At 36.9% G+C, this 15,490-nt stretch overlaps 1 protein-coding gene across 7 annotated transcripts in view; it reads right to left on the bottom strand.

The window, feature by feature from the left end:
• LMO1 (LIM domain only 1) overlaps positions 1–15,490 on the bottom strand; it is a 170,497-nt gene that overhangs the window by 153,394 nt on the left and 1,613 nt on the right. The window contains exons 2-3 of one of the 7 annotated variants that reach the window (XM_070763684.1): positions 9,311–9,349; positions 8,453–8,524 (exon numbers count right to left, since the gene is read on the bottom strand). The exons of 1 other annotated variant lie outside the window; for it this stretch is intronic. In XM_070763684.1, coding sequence (XP_070619785.1) covers positions 8,453–8,524; positions 9,311–9,349 — 111 coding nt within the window. Of the gene's footprint in view, positions 1–3,785; positions 3,975–5,198; positions 5,262–6,415; positions 6,471–8,448; positions 9,260–9,310; positions 9,350–15,490 lie in introns of those variants that run through there. 5 more of the 7 variants (XM_070763692.1, XM_070763709.1, XM_070763701.1 and 2 more) reach the window with 5 other exon arrangements.

Below are 15,490 nucleotides of genomic sequence, written 5' to 3'. Positions count from 1 at the left end.
TAGAATGGATTTTGCAAGCAAAACTATCCATAAATTGAAACAAATTCACAAAAACGGGGGGGGCATGCATTATATCCGCAAAATAAACCAATAAGATTTCCTTTTTTCATTTCAATTTTCATATCATTGTGTGCAGAAATGTTCAGACTACTTTCCAAGTGAAAAAAGTTTTCAAATTGACCAAACATAAGCACTTCAAATGAAGAGTTTTCGGTCCGGGTCGTATGTGACCCGAACAGAAGATTTGTAACTTTTTTTGCCCAGCAAAAACTAAGCCCCCCACCCCCAAAAAATATTCTCATAGAGAGAACCCCTGAAATGATGAAAAGTCATGAAATTTCAAGTTTCAGATATGCAGGGAAAATTTTTTACAGGGACTCAAACTTGGCTTCATGGCTGCCTTTAACTTCCTTCCCAGTTACACACTCATTATATTTGCTTTTATTTATTAGAAATCAAGTCTGCTACAATATGTTTCCTTTTAAAAAAAATCCAAATTGAACCCAGTTTTTCAAAATTGATTGTTTCGTGAAAAGGGGCACAGCAATGGCTTGTATATTTGTGATTCAATTCTCTTTTCTAAGCATATAGTAATTTTTTTAAATCAATATACTACAACATCAAGCACAAGTCCGTCAAATGACTTCCTTTTCAGGATTTGATCTTTCAGTGCTGTGCAGAGATTTGGGTTTTTAAAAAAACATATATTAGAATAATTGACTAGATATTTATTTGACGCTACATTAAGACACTTGAAGAAAAGATATTCACAAGCCATAATGGAAGGGAGATAGCAGACAAGGAAGAATATTAACATTAACCACTAAAAATCTTAAGAGATATTTGCAAATTGGAACATCAAATGGTAAGTAATGCTATGCATATATTTACATTTCAACAAGCTGTTCTCAAAATAGCTGGCCAAAATACATTTATATGCTTTACTTATTGAACTATTTTTATTAGGAATTGCACTAATCAACCCCCAGTTTTAAATGTGAATGCTACTTGGAACTAACAGCAGTTTCTTTCATTTCCACCCTTTGTTTAGTTTATATACCATCTGATCAAATATCCAACTCAAAGCAGTATTCAAAATCTATTATCAGCTGAATCATTAGCTTTGATACATTTATTTTGTTTTGTTTGTTTGTTTGTTTGTTTGGTTGGTTGATTGGTTGGTTGGTTGGTTGGTTGGTTGGTTGGTTGGTTGGTTGGTTTTGTCCAATACACAATAATACACAATGAGGGTTATAGAGGATATAATCAGGTAGAATGTATTAAAGTGGGAATAGAGGAGAAAATAAAGGAGTGAAATATAACTACGAGAGAATAGCAGAAAAAGATGTAGGTATAGAAGAGAAGATATAGGAGATATAGGAGAGACAATAGGACAGGGGATGGTAGGCACTCGGGTGCACTTATGTACGCCCCTTACTGACCTCTTAGGAACTTGGTGAGGTCAACCGTGGATAGTCTAAGGGTAAAGTGTTGGTGGGTTAGGGTATAATATTACAGAGTCCGGTAGTGAATTCCACGCTTCGAAAACTCGATTACTAAAGTCGTATTTTTTACAGTCAAGTTTGGAGCAGTAAATATTAAGCTTGTATCTCGCCCGTCTACAAAATATTTTGTAAGTTTAAGTTTGGATCTGTAAGTTTAGATCTGGAATGGAGATTCCAACTTCAGAATCCTACTCCGGAAGAAAAGTTTACGAGTAGAACTGAGAAAGTTATGTCTCAAGCAAAGTTGCTTTACAAGGTTGTTGTGAGGCCAAAAAACTTCCTGGCTCCTTCAAGAGAAAACCGGACAACAAAATTATGAAGAAACGAGTATCCCAAGCCTAATCTTATTTATGTGGTAAAGTATCAACAGGATGTTATAGAAAACAGTCCAGTAGTGAGCACATTTACAAAGCATAGCTACTTCTGAACCTGAAAAGTGAAGAACTAAAATGCTTCCCAAATGAAATCAATTAATCCTCCAACCGTGATAAATTCCTTAACCATTTGAGAGACAGATATTTCAGACTCCCTGACCCTTTATCACCAGACCTAATGGACTACTTTATTAATAATGTACTGCTCTTAAAAGGAACATTTTTTGAAGATTGTGTCATTCCAGTGTTTTGCAAGAGCTGCTACAGTGCAGAGATTGATATTTTATCATCTCTCATGAGTACAGCATGAAAATTGAATGCCAGTCTGTAGAAAGATAAAATCTGTATTCCTATGTATTGGGGATTCTTCCCTATAATGCAATCTTCACATATATAAACACAGTATATACTTCCCAGTTAGTTCCATTAGGTTTCCATCACTCTTTTCCAACAAATGCGTGTCCAAACTGGGTAGCTTTTACACAGCCACACTAAAAACAGCAATATATTAAGAAGGAATACAGATGTTTATTTCCCGTAAAAGGTCTAGACATTAATTGTATTTGCAAACATTGCCACACATAAGGTTTCTGCCATTCTTAAAGAGCAATTTCTCTCAAATTCCTGCTAATTTCAATTAAATCTAACCACAGTCAATTACAGCCTCAAAGTTACCATCTTAAAAAGAAGCTGTCTTCCAAGTTGTAACAGCAGTTTTTTGTATGTGTCAAGTGCATTACAAGTTTGGTGTACCCTAAACCAGTGTTTTTCAACCAGTGTGCCGCGGCACACTAGTGTGCCGCGAAGCTCAGAGAGAGAAATAAAGCAAGAGAGAGAGAGAGAAAGAGAAAGAAAGCAAGAGAGAGAAAGAGCGAGAGAGAAAGAGAACAAGAGAGAGAGAAAGAAAGCAAGAGAGAGAGAAAGAACAAGAGAAAGAAAGAGAGAGAGAGAGAGAAAGAGTGAGGGAAGGAGAGAGAAAGAAAGAGAGCAAAAAAAGAGGAAGGAAAGAAGAGAAAGAAGGAGGGATGGAGAGAGAGAAAGAAAGAGGAAGGAAGGGAGAGAAGGAGGGAGAGAGAAATAGAGCGAAAGGGAGGAAGAGAGAGAATATTTTGTCCAAACTTTTTTAGCCCCCCCCCCCGCCCCGCTCAATGTGCCCCAGGGTTTCATAAATGTAAAAAATGTGCCGTGGCTCAAAAAAGGTTGAAAATCACTGCCCTAAACTATCATAGAAGCATTCCCATATTTAAAAAAGGTGGAAAATGAAAAATACTAACTTGCTTAAGTATACAGAGAGTAAATATGGATTTTGGGCTCCAAATTTTGGAGAATAAATAATGAACTAAGCAATGGGAAGAAGAGAACCTTTGCATTCACAAAATGTCCCATCATGGTTGCAAAGATGCCTTATTTCCTTTTTTTTTAATGGATAAAATCAATTGGCAAAAGTAGCGATTAGATTTGATATCAATTATATCCTTTAGGTATGAATTTGTTTATTACATGTTTTCTTATTTACAAACTTTCTGTCCACCAAGGGAAAAACAATTCTCAGATCTTTAGTCTACCGGGAAAAGCTTTTTATTGGAACCATTAAGATAGATATGTTATTAATTATAAAGATCCAATAATATGTTCAGATATTGAATCTCCATCATTTTTATTATTTCAGCGTACAAAGTATTTAAACAAGAATGTGATAGCTAATATCATCAATTTGATATGCTCTGTTCTTTTTAAAGTAACAATGCTTGTCTAATGCTATCTATGGCAATCAGTATGATCATTTTTATTGATTTTTCATCATGTTTTGCTAGATCTTCCAACTATCTATTCCTACTTACTTTTACTATATTTCAATTGCTATCATCAATAATCAATCCAGTTAATAAACTTTCAAATAAAGTACCTTTATTCTTCCTCCTGGACTGTATAGTTTTCTGGAACAGCTGCATTATACAGTCCCTTGGCAGCAATAGCTTCCTCATTCAATTTATATTTTGCCACATGTAATTAAAGATTAGTTTTCATCTGTTATCTCATGGAAGCATGTCCATTTCAAAGCAAGGAAGCTTATCATGGGAAGACTGAAAGCACTCTGCAATATATATAATTATTTGTTCAATCTTTTTATTGTATGCATGCTATGCTACCCGTGCATTTTTAAGATGGAGAGTACTTAAAATGACATTTTAGAACAATTCCCTTGTTCATCTTCATGCATTCATCATTAAGATGATAGGTATCTACCTCTTTGTCCTACCTCGCCTCTTGTCTATTAAGTGCTTTCTTAAATAAGCTAATGGTGTCTCCCATCAAGTGGATTATACCTTCTTGATCAATTTACCAACAAAATTTTGACTTGTGATATTATTAAAGAAATCTATGCAACACTAAGTGCCTAAAGCTCTTTAAAAGATTCTGATTGTCCCCACCACAGTAATGGAATTATCTTTCTTCTCTTCAGAATCTGTAGTATAAATAAACTTTGATAATGAATATTACATATATTCAAAATCTTTTTCAAAATGCCTTAATTTCTGTAACCATCTTTCTTTTTTACATAATTTCCTCGGCTCCTCTATTTTTCAGTGTTCCCATTGTATAGCACTCCTCTCAAAATAATGTTGAAATAAATGCGAGAAAGAATCCAATTTCCTCCTAAACCACTTCCATTTTCTAGCAGAATTGTATGTACCATTTATGCATGATAGTTGTACTCATTTTTATGTGAATACATCCGACTGGGTTGAATAAATAAATGTTGAATAGTCATTACAACAACTCATTTTTATTTAAGAAGTAAAGTACTTTTGCCAGGATGCCCAAATAACATGATTATTTCCCCCCTAAATTCTCAAAATGAAATAAATCAATAGCATCAACATGATAATACTACACAGGTTGAGAATTCAGAGGAATGAATTTTAAAATGAAATATAAGATTTGTGTACTCAGCATGTACTGATATTTTGCCTAAGGCTTTTATTTTAATTAGTTATACTGTATTTCAACTGCAGATATTCTCCAGAACTTTCAAAATTGAGTCCCTATTTTTTAAGAGAGTTCAATTTTGATATACCGTATACTTATTTATTCAGTATTACTTATCAGGATCATCATTTGTACTTCATTTTTATTTTGATCTACAACATTTTATCTACTAGTTTTATTTGTGATCTACTAGCTATTTTTCTCCTTTCTATATGCTTCCATTTAAGCCTGAATAAGCCTAATTTAAGATTTCATTCAAAGAATTTTAGTATCTACTTCCCCCTCCCTAATTATTCAGCATTAAATACAATAGAGATTATCCACTTACGGTACATCTTGCAAATGCAGGTAATTTACCAGAAATGATTTTCCCAATTTATGCAGAATGCCCATATTTGTTATTCTCTCACCAGATCTGCTTAAAAGTTGAACGTTTGTCCATTGTTAATATGCTGGGGAATGGTGATGGGGAAAAAAGAGATTCATTTATTTAGACTTTTCCTGTTTGCTGACGATGTTTACTATACATTCATTTATCTTAATTTCTCCATGCCAGTCCATTTTGTTATGTTTTATGTAATAAATCTACTGATTTCAGTGAGTTCTACATGAACTTAACAACTCTGTTTTTGATCTTTCCATGAAGCATCTTCTTACTTTAGCACCCAGCTCTGCCTCAAATGTGCAACACTTTCAACTAAGTGTGAACTAAAAAGGACAAGTAACCACTAGCATCAAATGTTTATTTTCCTTTGAGTTCTGGAGGGGCTCAAAGAAAGGAAACCAGCAGTTAGTGGGTGTCAACAAAATAATCGAGGGCAGCCTGCCCTATATTTCTTATCCATATTGTATGTACATTGATTTCTGGTTCATCAACAAGCTTCCTTATAAAGTTCTCAAGGAAACTTTCTTCCCAGTTCAGGATAGCAAAGAGCACAATGCCACACAGCATTAATAACCATCAGTTCAAGACTCATCTAAGACACAACTTTACAATGACTTTATGCAGTGATTTTTTAATTGGTTTGCCACCCTTTCTAAATAGCCTTTTTGCCACAAACTATTTGATTCAGCAACCTTAACATTCCTCTGAGAATTATGACTGCTATTTTGTTATTATCCATTAGAGCCATTCATCTAGAGTAGCCTCCAGGCAAAAAGATGTGGAGGGTTTCAGTAGCACTTTGAAAACCTGCAACACCTTTTTAACAGAATATGATTTTTAAAAATGTACACCATTTTATTCTTCAGCATTCTTAGTGTGAGACACAACTTGCAAAGCCCTAGAAACATCTTTTTACCTCCATCCTGAACTGTTCCAAGTCTTTTTTTATCGTTGTCCCAAAACAATTCTTTGCCACTTTTATATATAATCTAATAATTTACCAATAACTCAGAAGAGGCTACTAGAATTGTTAATTTTGGATACGTTATTTTTTAATCTTTAATTTATTGGATTTTTTAAATACCCCCCCCCGCCCCCATATTTGGATGTAGTGTAGAATCGGAGTTAATTCCGAATTCTACATTGTAACTTTCACTCACCTATAGATGATCTGGCCAAATTAAGGTCTTTTGAAATAGTAACATTACTGAAGACCTGAAACATTTTAAAATATAGTCAGAATTGTAAATTAAGGTAGATTCACTGCAAACTGTGCTATAAGGTCACAAAACCTAATGCAACATTCTGGTTCAGTTTGTTTTGGGCAAACTGAGCTGTTGTTATGATGTTCAGTAAATTAAATTATGGAAGTTTATATTTTTAACTTGCTCCATAACAGATTTTTATGGATTACATATTGACACCTGCATATAAAATTTAACCATCTTTATAAATCTATGTAAAACATCTTCAAACCTTAAACATTTTAAACACCTTTAAAATCCATTTTTGGGCAGAATATCTGGGTAGTATTCTAGCTAAGTAGCACACTGTTTTATCTAAGTGGTTTGGAAAAAAATATTAACTAAAACAACTGATCAGTGTTGTGAGCAATATATTATTTTAGTTACACACTGCTTAAACAATACAGAAAGAGTCTGATAACACCTTTCTGGACTAACAATTATTATTAAAAGATGTTTTTATGAACTCCAGCCTACCTCAACAGATGTATTACATCTTTTAACAGAATGTATTGGTCAGAAAAATGATACCTGACTCCTCCTGATTTTGGCTACCATAAGCAAATCATGTCCTGCTCCTATAATATTTCAAAAACCAATAATACAGTCACCAGATAAAAAGTTCTATTGAGCACTGCCTTGAACAGCAGCATTTTTAAAAAACAGTACCTTAAGTAAGCTGGAAAGGGGGGGCATAGGAATAATGCTGATTTTCACCCTGAAAACCTCAGAATTTGCCATATTTTTCCTTGACCTACCTCACCCACAAAGCCTTAACTAACTAGGCATTATGTATTCCAGCTATGCTTTAAAAAAAACCCCAGGAAAGACAACATGTTCAAATGGCATCACTATGTATAGATCTGGCACCTGACTGCAGTGCACAGTATGTCCTTGATGGATTTTGAGAAATGAAGAGAAAGGAATGAGGAGAGGGAAGGGACTTTTGAACTCCTATGTCACAAAAGTTTCATTGGTGACCTCTCTATGCACATTCTTGTATTTTAGCCTGAAACTTTCACAAATGTTCAGCTTTCTCTAAATTCTTCACTTTCCTCTACAGCTGAAGTACAAAGAGTATGCAAAAGCTGGCTAGCCAGTCATCGACTTTTTCCCTAGGAACCCCCCCCACACACACACACCTTATAAAGACCCCCCCCCACCTTATTAAGTTGCTTGGGGAGGGAGGGGGAAAAGCTATCAATCTAACGCAGCAACAAAACTAGTCTTCCCTCCGTTAAAAAACTAGACGCTCATTCTTTTTTTCTTTTTTAAAAAAATAATCTTTATTGATAGACGCTCATTCTGAATTTATTCTCCACAAAATGAATCTGATATCAATCTGAAATCTAATTTTTTTTAGATTTCTCCCCCTCCCAAATAGCAAAAACTTCCCAAACTTGTATCATTGACTAAAAGGGGTGGGTGTGTGGAAAGAAACACTACCACCCAGCGTCTTCCCTCCCTCCAGCGATCAGATCAACACTTATTTTCAAGCAGCATTGAACAAGCAGCGTCGTTGATTGTCGGGGTATTTATTTCTACGAGAGAGAGAATGAGAGACAGAGAGAGAAAGAGAGTCCGGACACTCTATATTCTCTGCTCTGGCATTGGGGTAAAGGCGATTTGTTTTTAACCCTACCTTGGCGGCGGCAGCAATAGCAAGGGAAGTGGGGGGGGGGGGGAGGGAATCCTGTTACTAAGGAAATTCCGCCTCTCCGCTTTTAGAATTAAGACTTACGGGCTCTCCCACCGCTAGAATCTAAAGTAAAAACGGCTGGGCTGGTTTGCTTCGCCTCACCCCAAAAGCAGGCAAGGAAAACCCCTGGCGTTACATCCAACGGAGAAACAAAATGAATGGAAGAGGGAGAAGGAGAGAGAAAACGCTGCACCCTTCAGGTCCTTTCCACCAAAGGGCGCCGAGCGCCGCTCCCGGGATCTCAGCTCACCTACCGTCCTCCTTGTCCAGCACCATCATCTCAGGGGTCCCAGGAAGCCTGGGTGCAGAGGCGCCGTCTCCGATAGCTCAGAGGAGAAAAAAAGATTGGGACTTAGTCTGGGCAGAGGCACCGGGGCTCGGCGGATTGTCCTTTTAAAGCAGCGAGAGCGAGCGAGAGCGAGGGGGGGGGAGCGCTCTAATTATCCAGTTGTCCAGCTTTTAAGCTAGATTGCGCTCGCTTAGAAATTGCCTTCGGAAATGAAGCACTTTGCAGATACAAAAGCAGTATCACCTACTTTTGTACCTCGGAATTGCAAGGAACTAAAACTGCAATTTAGGGGTGGGGGGGGGAAGAGGAGGAGGGAAATTAAAAAAACCAGGGAGGGAAGATCAGAGCGGTTTCTTTGGTTCTCACCTTCTAAATGGCTCAATTTGCACAGTATAATCTGTTTTAATGTAATTGCATTTGATAGCCCATAACCTTGGCTGTTGCAGCTATACAGCTCTCAGCCTGACAAAAGTGTTTTCCCTCTGAATTTAAGCTGAATCTCAATCTAAAATTACACTCAAAGCGAGGGAGGAGGAGGAGGGGGGAGGAAATATCGGAGCGCGGCTGCTACGGCTGCCTCTGCCTCTCCATTTGTGTGAGCGTTGCACCTTTGCCGCTGAATAAATGCCCTCCTCTTCCCGGGGACCCCCCGCTTATTCTTCTGCCAGGTTTTAATGGAGAAATGAGAGCTTTCCCAGCTCAGCAGCGCCATCTGCAGCTCCGGTTTCGCTATGGCTAGAAGCCCCCCTCCATCAAATAGAGAATTTCTGATTAACTTTTGTCTTTTTTAGGTCGCCTTTCCTTTCATTACAATTGAACTTACCAGCCATTTTATTGACTGCGTCTTGAACATCGCAGGTCACTGTTGGGACAAGAGAAACACACAGGCACAGAAAGAGAGAGACGCAACTGAATATGTTGCATGTTCCAATCTGCATTATGCATATTGTTTTATAAACATTTTCTCTCCATCTCAGACTTTTAAACAGCTGCCAAATTTTAAACAGTTCACCAAATCACTGGTGACATCAACTTTTCTACATCAGTCAAAGGGTGAGTCTCATCCATTTTCCCAAAAGTTGACCAAAACTTGAATAAGGCTCAGATTGGTTTAGGATAGAAAATAATTTTCTTATATATATAATCTTATATATTATATATATAATATATAATAGGTCTAGGTTACCAAAATAAATTTCACCCAAACAAAACCCCAGGAACAACAGCAATAAGAAAATCAAAAGGAAAATCACTGTGAAAAGATTTTATTGCCTTAGCTATAGAGGTGAATCTTTTATTGTGTGTTTACTGTACAGTCATAACCTGACTCATTTCTATTTCTTTCACCTTTCTAAAATATACTCCAGTTCTGATATTTTGACACCGCAGTATATATGAAAAGCATTTTCACACATGCTTGCTTTAATCAAATGCTTGACCTTTTGGATGAAGAGATAATAAGGCAGACTGAGATTTAGGATACTCAGAACTTTTGTTTGCAATGCACCTTGATATTAAGAGGGGTATCGCTTCTGTAATTGAATTACTCCACCAGTCCAAGCTATGTCAGTTAGTCCTGCAGAGGACATCAATGTCTAAAAATGAAATGTTTGCCCACAAAATTATATAGAGATGGAGTGGGAGAGAGATTTGGATTCCTATTTCCAAAATTAAGGATTATACTTACAGAATGAGATAATTAAATACTCAGAACAAGTTTCTGCTGCTTGCTTAATCCAGGAAAACACCTCATCCCAGTTTTCAGGATACTTTTTTCTCTACTTTACAATGGATACAAGGCTAGTCTTTCAAAACCATGATAGGAAGCTCAAGTCAGATATGCTTAATACCTATTTTAATTAGATTCCTTATCCTTAACTCAAATGGCTTTGCCTTCCTTTCATTTTTGAACGCTTAATCCTAACAGTCCTTGAACATATTTGATGTCAAATGTATCACTTTGCATAGAGAAAGGTTTCATTCAATACTTAAAAACAGGCATTCTCATTTGATCACTGCTATTTGCAAAAGGAGAATTGTGATATGCAGGAGCAGGATTTTAATACTGTGATCCCTAAAGAATCTTATTTTGGAAGATTTCATCAAAGCTGCTATCATTAATTGTGAACTGGGGTTTTGGATAGCCACATTTTAGGGTATCACATAGTCTAAACAAACATTTACGGCAATTGTTTTAACTGGTTTCAGTCTCCTAACTCCAATTCAAGAAATCATGAACACAAACATAATACATCTCTAATAGGATGATAAACTTCAATTGCTATCAAATTATAAGAATTTGCTGAAAATAAGACCCACACACTTCTTTTAGCTAGATAATTTTAAATGTTTTAGTTTTTAATATTTCATTGAAGCAAAGCTTGATGTTTTCTAAGTTTTCCCCACTAATTTAAAGACTATTTGAAGAGCAGTACAACTGTACTATCCATATATTATTTGTATTTACATTTGGGGATACAGTATATGAAACTATCTTCCCCATTAAATGCACGATTGCATCAGCAGAAGCTAGTATGACATACAAAACTGCACTTTCCAAAAGTTCCACTGATTTTAAAGGAGAAACTAATGCATCTTAACATCTTTGTGCATGTAATCAGTGGCACTAAAAAAATATGCTATTTTGATAAGGTGGTGACTCAAATTATTAACCAAGGTACTTGAGTTAAACCAATCTTTAACATGGATTACTACTATGCTGTTCAGAAGTGAAGTCTCTTTACATATAGATAAAAGGTAAGCAAATCCTAAGAGTTGAAAAACTCTTAGGATTTGCTTACCTTTTATCTATATGTATTATTGAACATCTAACATCACCCACTATTTTGTCAGTCTCCTTACACTGGATGAATTTGGGCAGAGAATAAGCAAGTGTTCATGTGGCTCAACACTGTTGTTGAACATGTGGAATCAGAGATGTTGAATTTCTTTCTGCTTCACTTTTCATAGAGTTACAACAATCCTGCTGGCCTACGCTGTACCCTTTGGCTTTAATCTGGATGCTAACACTTAAGCTTTTACTTGAACTAGAAGAAACATTTGCCAAGACTAAATGGTAAACTATCCCATGCGTATCAAGTTTGCCACTAATGGTAACCAGACTATTATTTATTCATTAGATTTATATTCTGCTTTTCCGTAGGTGCTCAAGTGAATGTAAGGGGTGGGGGGTGGGTTTCTCTTCTATTTTTCCCTGTCCTGCGAGTTTAGGCTAAAAGAGTCAGAGCTTCTTTGGCTGAAGGTGAACTAGAATCTGGGTCTTCCCAATATAGAATCCAACACTTTTACCACTATGCCACACTGATTATATCTTTCTACAAAGTCAGAAATAAAACTGGGCTACAAAATATTTTTTTCTAAGAAATTAAGATTATAGAAGTATTATTTGTCTGCCTGCCTGTCTTGCTGTTGTTGTTGTTAATCTATCACATTTTAAGGCTACCCAGATCCATTATCTCATTGTAGAAAAATATTCAAGATTTCCTAGGACAGATTATCCAAGAGTACTGTAGTCAAATGACCATTTGAGGGAAATGACATTCACACCAATATCAGAACTACCTTTTATTGTAGAATTATTTTAACCCCTTTCCAGTACTCAAATGCATGGGGCACAACTACATATAGGTAGTCCTCATTTGTTCAGTGACTGTTCGAAGTTATGAGTGATGCTGAATGAATGGTAGTTATGACCGGTCTTCAGAGGTCCAGGCATCTCAGCACTCCAGCGGTCAGAGTTACAACCTGGCCACTTGGTAACCCATTCATACTTACGACTGGTTGCAGAGCCTCGCAATCACGATTGCCATTTGCAACTTTCTCCAACTTGCCCAAATAATAATGTGGTGAAACATTTCCCTCACTCAATGCACCTACCTACAGGTTCTCTCCACCCATGCTGCAATGTTCACTCATTTTCTCCTGAAGACCCTTCCTCTCCATTGCACCATTGTGTTTCCTCCCTAACAGCACCTCCTGCACCCAACCTATGCTGAGCCACTTATGCATTCCCCTACGAAGCCCTCATTCCCTTTCTCACCCAGCAGCATCCACCTGCCCACCTGCCAGCTTTGGATTTACAATTACCTAATGGCTTCTCCACTGACTTTGGTTGTGGGAAGCCAGCAGGAAGTTTCCTCTCCAAAACATGGGATTCAGTCAATGACAGCAATGGGAACTGCAGGGATTGCCATTGCTGTCATATTTTACAACTGTATCATTTAGCACTGGAAATTCTAGTCCCAACAGTCATCATAAATTGAGGACAAGCTGTAATTAATGTATCAGGATAGAAGGAAATTCCTAAAAGAACTCTGAGAGGCCACATACGTTCAATGGCCCCAGAACATTGGCTGCCGAAAGGAAACTTAAGAGAAGGGGGAAAGAATATGAAAGAAAAGCAAAAGTGAACTAAAATTGGAAAGACTCATGATCAAGTCCTTGCTTTGCTATGAAACTCAGTGGATGATTTTGGGCTGGTTGCCAGCCTATCAGATGGAATTCCAGTTAAGGAGATAAAATGTGGCAGGACACATGCTATCAACTAAAGAAAAGGCAGGTGTCTTTGCAATAATTAGCTGGTGATAATATTATATTTTGCAACGTTGCAATTTTTTAATGATTATTTACCAAAATCTCTCCACTACCCCTTAGACCTGAATTTCAGCAATCAATAAAATGTTTTTATTTCTTATTCTGGAAATACATAGCCACGTCTTTATTTCTAATACTGTATCTCTAATTTAGGAACACCCAGGGCTGGATCAGGCAGAGAGAGTAAAAAGTGAAGAGAAGGCAGGGCAAAGATAAAAATGGAAAAGCAATATTCTCCTTACCTCTGCCCCTCATTTAAAACAGGCACAAATTCTGTCTTGCTGAAATAACCTCCTTACAAACAATTCTACAAAAATTTCTTAGATACCACTTCAGTTTGTTACGGTTATTTCCACATCCTTCTCATCAGGAGTATATTCCTTAACATCTTTTTTCTTTGTAAACTGCATCCCATTCTAATTTCCTCTTTTCCTTCACTACTGTTACCATTTTTTCCTTTTATACAGCCATTCATGAGAGCTCCTGGAATGAGGGCTGTTGAGAACTGTCTGGATAATCAATGTTTCTACTTTCACTTCCTTACACCACCATCTTTCTAGCCCCTGAGCTCCTTATGTTTAATGAGTATGTCTGCAATACTTGAAAGAACCCAAATACCCCTATTAGGAAACTCTTTAGATCTCAGCCTTTCCTCGTTGCTCACCTGCTTCCCTTACTACCTCTATGGAGGCAATACCCTGCTGTTTGACCCGTCAATCAGATTTAAACTGATATAAGCTGGTAGGAACCTTTGGCAGAAAAGAAAGAAAAGTAAAACTTTAAGACTTGAGGACAGAACATTACCTAGTTCATTATTTAACAGAGTAAAGAGGGAGAAACCTTTTCCCCATCTAGTCAAATAAATTTTGAAATATCTTTAACACCACCACAATAATTTAGTGCAGTTCCCACATTAAAATCAAAGCAGATGGAAAGGCAAGTCAAACCCCAGAGGAGCAAAGCAGTAATGAATTAACCTTACTTAATTATACTGACATTACTTAACCTCTTATATCTTTGTCTTTGGGGGAAACATACAAAGGGGAGATTTTAAAAAAATTCATACTGGAGTTACTCTGGGGATCCCAGACTCTGTCCTCAATGAGATTATATAGACATCATTCCTGATGGTGGAGGCCAAAGTTCTGATGACACAAAGCTGGGGAATATATTTCCATTGCTAGGGTTTTCAAATCCAACATTTAAATTTTTTTGAAACTGAAAGAGGGGAGAGAACATAGCAAAGTACCAAGTTTGTGTCAGCTGAGCTTTTCTCCATAAATGAAAATTCTTTGTGAGCTGAAATATACATATATAAAACCATGGAAGCTAGCTGATGAAAAGCTACTTAAATTTCTTAGCTGTAATATAACACATATTATGAGCCCTTATAAAACCAGATTTTAAGCTATGCTTTATCACAGTTATGAAAAGCCAAACAAAACCACAAACCCTGAACTAGTATCCAATTTCCTAAATATAAAGGTCAAATCTATAGATCACTTTTCACTATCTTCTGCCTTGCTCAAAGCTGCAGATTTTAAATTTAAAACACCACTATGTGTGAGCATGAAAAAGGAGACTAACATGCTGTTTTTTTAAAAGAGTCCTGAAGAGTTCTCACTGCAAATGTAATAATGTGCAAATGAACGAATGGATAAGTGAAAAAGCCCACTAGCTACCTGCATAGACATTTTGAAGAAGAAAAAAAACCAGTGTTGCCAGAGAAGCATGTTCCTGCATTCCTTCTATGTACCAACACAAAGTAGAACATTCATGGAATCTAAAAGTCCTTTTACCTACTATATAACTATCTTTCCAAGTTTGCCACAAAACAACTGAGAGCCAATTCAGTTCTCTTGAGAAATAAATATATATTATATCCGTATTTTCAAACACCTGTTGTGCTTTGCAGTTTAGTCATGTGTGTGTGTTGTGAGGGGGGAGGATAGCTCAGCTGTTCCCTGTCACAGAACAAAACAAAGAGACACTCAACACAGATTGTCATCTAATGCCTTGAAAACTTGGGAGTCCCGCAGGCACTTCCTTTTCTATCACAAACCTGAGGAAAAGCATAGATTTAATCTGATATTTCCAATGACACAGTCAAGGTACACTTTCAACTCAGGGTTCATTCAACTCTATTTCACTCTAGTTGACTAGAGTTAACTCACTCAGATAGTTTTGAGCACTTTTATTTAAAGTCTTCCCAGAGCAACCCTCAAAAGCAAAACTGTTTTTGGACCTCATTCATTAACAAAACTGCTAGGTATCCTTTGGGAGGGAAGCCGGCAGGCAGAAATCACGGGCCGACCCAGATCCCATCCCATAGCCCACCCTGACTGATTTTAGCTGCGGAAGGGGGGCATTAAAACTTCAACTTTCCTCA

Source organism: Erythrolamprus reginae, chromosome 1, assembly GCF_031021105.1.
Source record: "Erythrolamprus reginae isolate rEryReg1 chromosome 1, rEryReg1.hap1, whole genome shotgun sequence".
Classification (NCBI taxonomy): Eukaryota; Metazoa; Chordata; class Lepidosauria; order Squamata; family Dipsadidae; genus Erythrolamprus; species Erythrolamprus reginae.
Note: the sequence above shows the minus strand (reverse complement) of the source record. Positions and strands in the feature narration are given on the sequence as shown.